Raw genomic sequence first — 10,806 nt, forward strand, 5'->3', positions numbered from 1 at the left:
TTAATAGGTCCACACTCAACTACAGTAATTAGTAGATTAAGTTTTTTACAATAGGTTCTTGGATTGTATGCCATCTATTCTTGTATTATTTTTCTAAATCCACCATCTCCCCGTCACTCCCCAGCAGTTGTTAAAAAGACAACACTTTTCTCCAGTGTCATGTGTAGTCCCATCTCTTGTGAGCATTACTATATGTGTAACAAAGTCATCTTCTGAATCCGTCCTAAATCCACAATGACCTTTGTAGAGTTTATTCTTGATTTTAAGAACTCTTTAGATACTCATATTGTTGCACATAAACAAATCCCCTCATTCAACTTACTCATCATGAACTCTTCTTCATTAGGATGAATCACTGTGAAGCAAGTAGCAGTTACCAACAATGCATTTGAAAAGATTGAATTAGATGTATAAAAAATTTCCATATTAGAGTTAGTAGAAAGAACAATCCACAAATTTTTTCATATATTATAAAATATATTACAACAAAAATTTTGAAGTGATAGCTTATTGCAACAAAAATATTATTGCAATAACTCGATAACAATTATTTTGTAATCAATTACAATAGCAAACAAAAAGCAATAAATAATTACAACAAAAATATAATTGCAACAAATTGACTCGATTATTTTTACTAGTAATTTGTAATCTATTGCAATAATATTTGTGAAACAATAACCTATTGTTATGAGATTGCATAATAATTAACAAAACTAATTGCAATAGATTGCAATTAGGCCTTATTTTACAATTATATATACATATATAGAGAAAGAGGGCATTATAATTTTTTATTGCAATAGAAGACTTAATACATTACTGCATTAGAAAATTTTGTTGCAATAATTTAAAACAAAAAAAAAATTATAGTAATAAATTGATATTAATTATATTTTCCAATATATTACAACAAAAGTTTTTAGTGATAACCTATTGTAAAAAAGATATCATTAAAGTAACCCAATAACAATAATGAAAAATATGAAGTAATAAATAATTACAACAAAGATAAATGTAATTTCATTAGAATTTGAAATTCCATATGAAATTGGGCTATAAATGTAGCCATGGTTAAAATGCTAATGTGAGACTAGAAGAAGGTTGTTGGGTCCTATGAATAATGCTATTTTGGGGTGGCATTTGAGTGTCTAACCAATTGGTTGAGAATCACGTACAATGTGTGTATAATGCTTCAAATCTTTTCTTTTAAGATCAAACAACTAATTTTATTCATTCAATAAAAAAAAAAAAAAAAAATACTAAAAAAAGGTATGCCTAGATGTGTTTTGTGCTTTGTCAAAAAGCGCAAAAAAAAAAAAGAAAAAAAAGAAAAAGAAAAAAAAGTGACCTTGAAATGATATTACTTACTATCAAAATGAACATTTTTTTTTCAATTTTTGTTTTGAATAATAATAATAATAATAAAGAAGCAACTTATGACACATGAATGGACCATATTTTTGTTCTAATAGTAGTCCATTCTTTACCACCAAATTGAATGTTGTAATTAAGTCCATATGAACTAGCTTAGTAGCTAGCAAATCCCAAAACGTGTTTGCCAATTCCTATGGTGAAAGAAGATTTTTTGTTAGATGATGGAAATAGAATTTCCAATGTCCCATTACCTAGCAAATTGCAAATATATTATTTGTGAAAATAGGTCTTTATATGAAGAGATTCGTCACAATCCATGTGACATAATTCACTTGGTGGAGGCATATTTTTCAAAAAATAAAATACATACATCAATAATTCATTGGTTTACACACGAATTAATCGTGATTGTGTGCGCTTTTTTAGATATATGTGTACATTTTAACTTTATTTAAAAATACTATTTAATAAAGCATTATATATATAAATTCAAAAAAAAAAAAGGAAAATAAAGAAGGCTAAGATTTACTATTTATTCTTGAGCTTTTTTTATTTTTTTATTTTTAAGAAATTTGTACTACATAGAAAGACCATATAATAGTGGGTTATATATATCCATCCGATAATCTTTAACACAGAATGTGTGTTGGCAAAATCACGAGGGATAGAAAAAAATCAGAAAATATAGTACACTGATCGTGCAGTTCGCGACCTCGTTGCGACCTGGCTAGTCGTGAAATGGTTGCGACTTGCTTAATCCGCACTCTAATCTAGTTTTTCTGCCATATGTTACTTGTGGGTTGTGTAGGTCGCTGAGGTCGCGAGTTGTCCTAGAATGCAATTTTCACATTAGTAAGAGACTCAAGTACTTTCTATCCCAAATATAATTAAGACTAGAAAAATATATTAAAAGTGAATAAAAAATACATAGAAATTTATCACTAAGTAAAACCAGTTAAAACATGAACTTTACAAAAAACTTAACTACGAAAAGTTAGCCAAAAAAAAAAAAGGTTTTGGACCTTTGGTTTGCTGCCACATATAATTATTTATATATTACTAAGTAACTAGGTTGGTTAGCAATTTTAAGGGTTGATATTCAAAAGAAATAATTTTTTTTAGTGAAGTATAGGAATTTTAATATTTACACACACAAACATTCTATAGTGAGGTGGTATCTTGATTCTTGAGTACCGACTTAAAAGTACCATAATACCAATAAAAATTTCTCATAGTAGTTAAACACTCTCATATGCATCAAAATATTCTCGTACATGACATTCATTATGTCATCACACTTTCGTCAAAAATGCAAAAATAGAATTGGGTTTGCGTAAGCGTGGGAGTAAAATCCCCACATTTGTGGACCTAATGTGGTCTTGGGATTTATTTTTAAAAAATCTTCAAAATCAAAATTTCATATTAAGCAAAGCATTTTGACACGTGCGCACAATAAATTTTGGAACCAAAAATCCCGTTAAAACACAAATAAAAATAAAAATAAAAACTCAAAAAAAAATCTATATACTTTTATGAAACAAAAGTGGTAATTACGAGGCAAAATCCAAAAAAAAATCAACTTTAAAAATGATCCAACAGCCAACTTTGTTTGAGAGAGGTCGAAATCCTTTGAAAATTGAAAATCTAACATAATCTTCGTACGATCAAAAGTAACATTATCACATCCTACATTATAGTACGTGACGGTTTGTGAGAGAGAAAGAAAAACTTGAAAATATGCAAAATGTGAACTTTGCTTGACAAAACCTTTCTTGAAACTGAAAATGGTGAAAAGGCTAAATCTCTCTTGAAAATGAATTTATTAACCAAACAAATCAATTGTAAAAAAACCAAAATTTAAGGTATATAAGCTACCAGGAATCAATCAACCAAACAAATCAATTGTAGATAATCAAATTTAAGGTATATAAGCTACTTGTAATTTTATTATGAGTATTTGATAATTCTTTTACATCTCATGAGCTCCTAATTCTCTATTTTATTAAATATATAAAAACATTGAACAAAATTTGTGTAAATAATATATATTTAAATAAATAAATAGCAATTTAAATAGGGAAATATGTTTAAGGTAGTTATCAAATACACATTGAGGAAAAAAAAAATTCATAATCATGTTATTTTATTAGATTCAATTAAGTTTTCTAATAATTTTGTATTAAAAAAAGTCAAACAAATTGTTTAAATAAAATAAAACCACACAGTTTAACTAAAAAAACTCATTTTAAACCATATGTTTATGTATCGTATGATACGATACAATTCATATTATATGCATCTATGTATCGAATATTTTATGAGCACTTACAATACATCTTTACGATACGGAACTTTTTATACACGTTATAGACGATATTGAAAACTATGGCATGGAGTACTTTGGAGCAATCAAACGAAAATTCAATTCATTTTTATAGTTTAAAGTAAAAATGAGTATTGAAAATTTAGTTTGGTTTTGCAAAGAGAGAAGCGAAAAGAGAAAACCAAACAAAGTCTTAGAGTATCAAACTTGTACAAGCTCAAAGACTTTAACAGGAATGAAGAGCATAAACGACAAGTGTTTTGTAGTCTTATTATTTATACGACATGTAGCCTTATATAATCTATTCTAGTTAGTAAGTAGTGTGCCAGACACGTGAGGCACTATACACCTTAGCTTAGTTTTTTCACTACAACAAACTCTCTTCTTTTTTTCATAAAACAAACTCTCTCTCTCTTACTTTGTTCTTATTAATAAGAGAAAATCATTGTGTTTCTATTTAGCTTCTCTCTCTTGAAATCAAATTAGATAAAGAAATGAAATCAACTTAACATTATTATTATCATTAATAAAAAGTTCAAAAAAATTGGATTTTGATATCCATGGGTAAAAATCCAAATATGAATGGGTAACGAGTACTTAATGGGTATTGAGATTTAGGATTCATGGGCAAAAGTTTAGTCTCGGGTTTGGGTATACCCGACCCAAACCCAATCCATGGCCCACTGTGCTGTGCTTACATTCCCTCCAACATCAAAACATCTTATTTCCATCATCTTCTTCAGTCGTTCTGTCATCTCTCTTTCCAAGCCTCTCGGTCCCTCAGGACAATAGACCCATCTGTTCTAGCCTCAATCTTAGGTGAGTCTCCTTGATTCATACTCACAGTTCCAACTATATTTGGTGATGAGTTATTTGGGTTTTGTTGTTAAATTTTGTGGGGTTTGATGGCTTGTTCCACTCTTTTTTTTTTTGGGCATTTTTTTCTCTGTTGTTGTTGTTTTTTTTTAGTTTTTTGGATATTTTCTAGGTTTCTGATATTTGTGCTATTTTCTGGGTTTATACTTTATTTTATGAGATAAGAGCTTCAAATATGGAGACTGAACCCTTAAAATTATTCTAAAGCCACATTATCACATTATCACATTACTAACAAAATAATATGGTAGGTGGTACTACTATAGTTCTTAGAATCGGACCATACCGGGAGGTCGGACCGTGAAAACTGGGAACCGAAATAAAAACTGATTTTTTAAGTATAAGAATTGGGCATATGTGGCAATTCCAAGAACCCCTAAAACCGGAGTTCGACCGCACGAACCGGTGGCAAGAACCGTGCAATCCAACCCCTTAGCAAATTTTTATTTTTATTTTTATTTTTTATAAAAACAACTTAACACAATTTTATTCTACTTAATTAAATTATCCATCTCTCACAAGGAATAAAAAAAAATTATAACTAATTCCTTTAAAGATATTCAACTTTACTTCAAAAATTAATCATAAATTTTAATGTTTTCATAGTTATTATTTTATTTTATTAACTTTCTTATTTGATTATTGAATATATGCTTGAAAATCATTAAATTTCCCTCACATATATAGATATATTAGTCAATTTTGCTAGTTTAATAAATTTAATATCTATATTTAGGCTTTAATTAATTATTAAATTAATTATGACGTCATTATGGTTCGACCCCGGTTTGACCTCGGTTCGACCTCAAAAATCTTGAACCTCTCCCTTTTACGGTTCAATGAACGGTTCGGGTCTGAAAACCTTGGCTACTAGTCGATAGCAACTATAAGGTTGGACTAAGGCAAGTAGAGGAAAATCCTAAAGCTTAGGGAGATTGCTAGAGATTTGATGTTGGGTTCAGGTAGGAATATTCATCTTTGGCATGATTGGTGGCATCTAGATGGTGTCTTATGTAGGAAGTAGGATGCAGCCAGCTCTTCTGATGCTCTTTTGTCCAGTGTGTTGCGTGAGGGTAATTGGATTTGAAGCAAATTGTTCCTTATTAATTTTACTGTAGAAGATAAGACCAATTTGGAACCCTTCCAAATCTGGTACTTACTCTTGCGTAGAAACTTTAGAGGCTATTAGAGAGAAAAAAGATAAGGTTAGTTGGTGGAGATCGATATGGTATTCAAGAGCCATACTCAAGCATGCCTTTATTGGTTGGCTGGTCATGTTGAATAGATTGTCAACCTAGGAAAGAATGCTTAAATGAGGCTTTAATGGAGATAGCAGAAGTAAAATTGAAAACATAGAGCACCTCTTCTTTGATTGCTCTTTTTCTAGAAGATTATGGAGGACTCTCATGAGTTGGTGTTTGGTGAAGCACCCTAGCTTTTGTTGGGATGAGATCATGGCTTGGGGTGAAAGACATGCCAAAAGCAAGAGCCTTAGATTCAATGTATTCCGCTTAGCCTTATGGTCTGCTGTATATCACATTTGGCAGCAAAGAAATGGTGTGCTCCATCAAGGGAGAATTTATGTTGAAAAAAAAATATCCTTCACTTGATCAAATGGGAAGTTAGAAGGAGAATTGAAGGGAATGGCTATTTTGCTAATTCTATCCAAAACAAAATTTTGTGTTGTTTATGGGGATTTTCTTTAGATGTTCTTAAATCCTCTTGATAAGGATATAATCGTTACCTAATGTCTATTATGATCACAAATTAAACCTCTGCTATCTATTGACTTTGGATTTTCTAAAAGAGAATCATCAAATTAAAGCCATTCATTTGACAATAATATACATTTGGTTTAGTCGGTTTTATAATTTGATGGTTGAGAGTTAGAGGTTTTGAACTCGGAATGTTTCAATGAGAAACATTAAAAAACATAACATGTGATCTGTCTCAAAACTTAAAACACCTAGTAAAATATCTTATTTTTTCTTTTTCTTTTTTTTTTAACAGGATTGAAAAATCCGTGCATGGATGATTCAGGTGGGACTTGTATGTATGTATGTTACCTCCCTTGTAGTAAATAATGACCGCTAAATTTTAAGCCTTGGAAAAGACAGCAGATTTCCTACATGACCGATATATCTCAATCAATCTCATTTTGGATATGACAAGACTTTCAATAGAGACCTTTTTCTGATTTAAAGAGAGATCTTTTTCTCTGCAAGTCATGGGAGAAACCCATAAACCCTACCGCAACAAACATGGCATAGAGGTAGTAACAAACAACAACGCTAAAAATTAAGATCACCCAAAGAAAAAACACAACGAATTTATCCCCCTAAAAATTAGATATACACCTAATAATCAGATAAATTAGAGGAATATATGCAAGAGAGAGTCGCTAATAATTTTGATTATATAAAATTTGCAATATTGGTTGCAGGTCATTCAAACCAAAAAACAGAAAGTTAATACAATCAATTACGATCACCACCCAACCATCAAGCACTTCATAAGTGCAAACTCGGAGGACCAAAGTCGCTTACCATTCATAAGTGCACATGGGACGGCGATATTCTTCATCATTGGGACGGCAATATTCTTCATCATACACAGAGTCACGATTAGGGCTAACTAGTCGGCAACTCTGGGGCCACACTTTCTTATAGACAGCATCCTTGAACACGAAAGCTTCAAAGGTTTTCAGGGTGTACTCAGCAGCAGCTCTGGGCTTGGCCTCAAATTGAATTTTAAAACTTACACCAGCGGCAAGAAATAGTTTCATCTTCACAAGTCTCACAAATTCAAAATCCGTGCCCTACACCAACCAGTTTGTTCAAATTGAATATTAATAAGTATATAGACAGATAGACAGATAGAGAGAAAGATGGAGATAAGAAGAAACAAACCTTAACTTGGTTGTAGCGGTCTAACAGCATCTCTCCATAGACAGAACATTCATATCGTTCCTCCTCAGAAATCTGAGGATCAAGCAAGTTTAATTAACCAAAAAAAAAGCCTTCTATTCTTCTTTTCCTAATAAAAAAGAAAAGACCCACACATTGCACATACCTCTGTCTCTGAGAACCATTTTGGCACATGGAATGGGTCTAGCTCTATGATCTGAGGCTGAGGCTGAAGGTTGGAGTCGATGGTAGGGGGAGGGGTAGGGATAGGGGTACGGCTAGGGCGAGGAATTTTAGAAGGGTGAGAGAGTTTGACTTTGAGGAGGGGATCAGAACTCCACTCAAACCCGGGACCAATATCAGGTTCGCCATCTTCATCTTCATCTTCATATTTAGAAATGAAGTCATCGTAGTCTGAAAACAATACATCCTCATAGTCCTCATTTGCCATCATTCAATTTCTGAAAAAAAAGGGTCATTATAAACATCCACAAACAGAAGGGCAAGGAGTTCGGTAACATACATACATTGAATCATCCATGTTTTGATACTAACCACATGTTTTTATTCGTATTTGGGACGGTAGAGAGATACCAAACCCGAACCCACATAGGATCCACAAACCAATTGTATTGTGCAACCACAAACAAAACCCCAATTTTTCAAGCCCAGCAAGCAAGCAAGCACGAAATCCAATCCATACAGAAGCACAAAGAGGGAAATTGAGAGATTGAAGACAAAAAATAGAATAACGGTGGGCCAGAGAGAAAGAGAGAGACATACCAAACCAAAGAGATTCTTGACAGAGAAAGAAACCTAGCGCCGCTTCTGATCTAAGAACACGCTTGTAACAGAGAGTTTGTTGTTGTGTGTGTAAAATGTAAAATACACCAAATAGAACTACAGAAGAGCTTGAAACGGGCCGGAGCCCAATTGAGGTCGGATAAAAATACAACCGCCTTTAATTGAAGGGTGAGAAGTTACGGCGCCGTTAAGCTTTTTTTATTCCAATGTACCCAAAAATAATAATAAGAACATTTTTTGGTTTTTTATATTTTAATGAATATAAAATTTGATAATTATGATGATTTTAAAAAATGATTTATTACTAGCTTTTAATACAAAATTAAGGTCTCCTCTATTAATACTTTCACACTTGCCAACATGTGTTATATCAATATCGGTAATGTTTTTTTTATATTCACAAGTGAAGTCATTGTAGTCTGAAAACAATACATCCTTGTAGTCCTCATTTGCCATCATTCAATCTTTGAAAGAAAAAAAAAAAAAAGGTTAGTATAAATATCCACAAATAGAAGGGCAAGGAGCTAGGAAAAAATAAAAAAGAGAGAAAGAAAGAGACATACCAAAGAGAATCTTGAAAGAGAGACCTAGCACCACTTCTAATCTGGGAAGACGTTTGTAACAGAGAACCTATGTGTGCAAAATGTAAATACTAAGTAGAGTTCATGTTTAACTTTTTTTTTTAAAGAGCAAATATTAATTAAAGTTAAAGCTTCATTAAATCTTGAACGTCTTCCCTCTTTAAACTTATTGAATTAACCCATTTGCTCTTGCCTTATTTAGAAGTGGTTTTGCATCTTTACTTATCTTTCATTATTAACTACAACTAGTTTTTAACCCATGCTTCGCACAGTTTTTTTTTATTAGGTATTTTGTTTAAAGTTTATAAATCATTACCTACCTTACATCACATCTTCTCAAAGAACTCAATTCGGATTTGTGCTAATTTTACAAAGACCACAGTAAGTGTGGATTTAGCATCAATCCCTTTTGTCTTCTCTCAATCTAGAAACATATTCCTTGCTATGGTTTGCATTGCTTTTGCGTCATTGAAATCCCCAAATGGTACAGTTATTGGAGGGTGCATGTATGTTTGTGAGAAAAACATGTTCCATACTAATGCTAATGGATTTAGGTCCATAACTATGGGTTCCAATGCACGAGATCTTGTAACACTTACCAATGAGGCCCTATACCAAATCTCTACTGCAGATTGCAAAGATGCATTCCTAGTAGAACAGAAACAATTCGAGGGCAATTTAACAAACCCCTTTGAAATTCGAAAGGAAATCCCTATCTTCCTCATCAATGTACAGGTAAACTACTTCTCTCAATCTAATAATGCTATTTTAAATGTATCCAAACTTTTTCTTCCTTTATACTAGAGTTTTTAAATTAGTATACTCTCAAAACACTTTACTAAATAATCAATAAAAAAAAATTCAGTTTATGTGTTGTCTAATCAAGTGGGCCCCATGATTTTCAACATATTTACAAAAGGGGTCATACTAACGTGCCATTGAACAATGTTGTTTGAAATCTGAAAACTGATAAGATGAGTTTTCTAAATTCAGTGTTTTAAAACTCTAAACCGAGTAACGTGAAAACTATGGTTTAATTTAATTTAATTTTTTTTAAAAAGACTCCAACAGTATCCAAAACACAAGTATTCTTTTAATCCATATATCTAGGTACATAAATAATTTCACACTTGCCTACATGTGTTATATCAGTATCGGTAATGTTTTTTTTATATTCAGAAGTGAAGTCATCATAGTCTAAAAACAATACATCCTCATAGTCCTCATTTGTCATCATTCAATCTTTGAAAGAAAGAAAAAAAAATAAAATAAATAAAGAAAAGGGTCAGTATAAATATCCACAAACAGAAGGGCAAGGAGCTTGGAAAAAATAAAAGAGAGAGAAAGAAAGAGACATAACAAAGAGAATCTTGAAAGAGAGACATAGCACCACTTCTGATCTAAGAAGATGTTTGTAACAAAGAGCCTGTGTGTGCAAAATGTAAATACTAAGTAGAGTTCATGTTTAACTTTTTTTTAAAGAGCAAATATTAATTAAAGTTAAAGCTTCGTTAAATCTTGAACGTCTTCCCTCCTTAAACTTATTGAATTAACTCATTTGTTCTTACCTTATTTAAAAGTGGTTTTGCATGTTTACTTATCTTTCATTACTAACTGCAACTAGTTTTTAACCCATGCTTCGCACAGTTTTTTTATTAGGTATTTCGTTTAAAGTTTATAAATCATTACCTACCTTATATCACATCTTCTCAAAGAACTCAATTCGGATTTGTGCTAATTTTACAAAGACCACAGTAAGTGTGGATTTAGCATCAATCCCTTTTGTCTTCTCTCAATCCAAAAACAAATTTCTTGATGTGGTTTGCATTGCTTTTTCATCATTGAAGTCCGCAAATGGTATAGTTATTGGAGGGTGCATGTATGTTTGTGAGAAAAACATGTTCCATACTAATGCTAATGGATTCGGGTCCATAACCAT

At 31.7% G+C, this 10,806-nt stretch overlaps 1 protein-coding gene across 2 annotated transcripts; it reads right to left on the minus strand.

The window, feature by feature from the left end:
* Positions 1-6,928: 6,928 nt before the first annotated feature.
* On the minus strand, positions 6,929-8,377 carry LOC115953663. 2 transcript variants are annotated; one of them, XM_031071414.1, is made up of 4 exons: positions 8,266-8,377; positions 7,649-7,943; positions 7,486-7,557; positions 6,929-7,394 (listed from the first exon to the last, which is right to left on the minus strand). In XM_031071414.1, the coding sequence occupies exons 2-4, from the start codon at positions 7,934-7,936 to the stop codon at positions 7,119-7,121; spliced, it is 636 nt and encodes a 211-aa protein (XP_030927274.1). In that variant the 5' UTR covers positions 7,937-7,943; positions 8,266-8,377; the 3' UTR covers positions 6,929-7,118. The 2 variants fall into 2 exon arrangements, with proteins under 2 accessions (XP_030927274.1, XP_030927275.1); XM_031071415.1 differs by lacking the exon at positions 8,266-8,377 and adding an exon at positions 8,038-8,258.
* Positions 8,378-10,806: the final 2,429 nt, after the last annotated feature.

The sequence above is a fragment of the Quercus lobata genome, chromosome 7 (assembly GCF_001633185.2).
Source record: "Quercus lobata isolate SW786 chromosome 7, ValleyOak3.0 Primary Assembly, whole genome shotgun sequence".
NCBI classification, from domain to species: domain Eukaryota; kingdom Viridiplantae; phylum Streptophyta; class Magnoliopsida; order Fagales; family Fagaceae; genus Quercus; species Quercus lobata.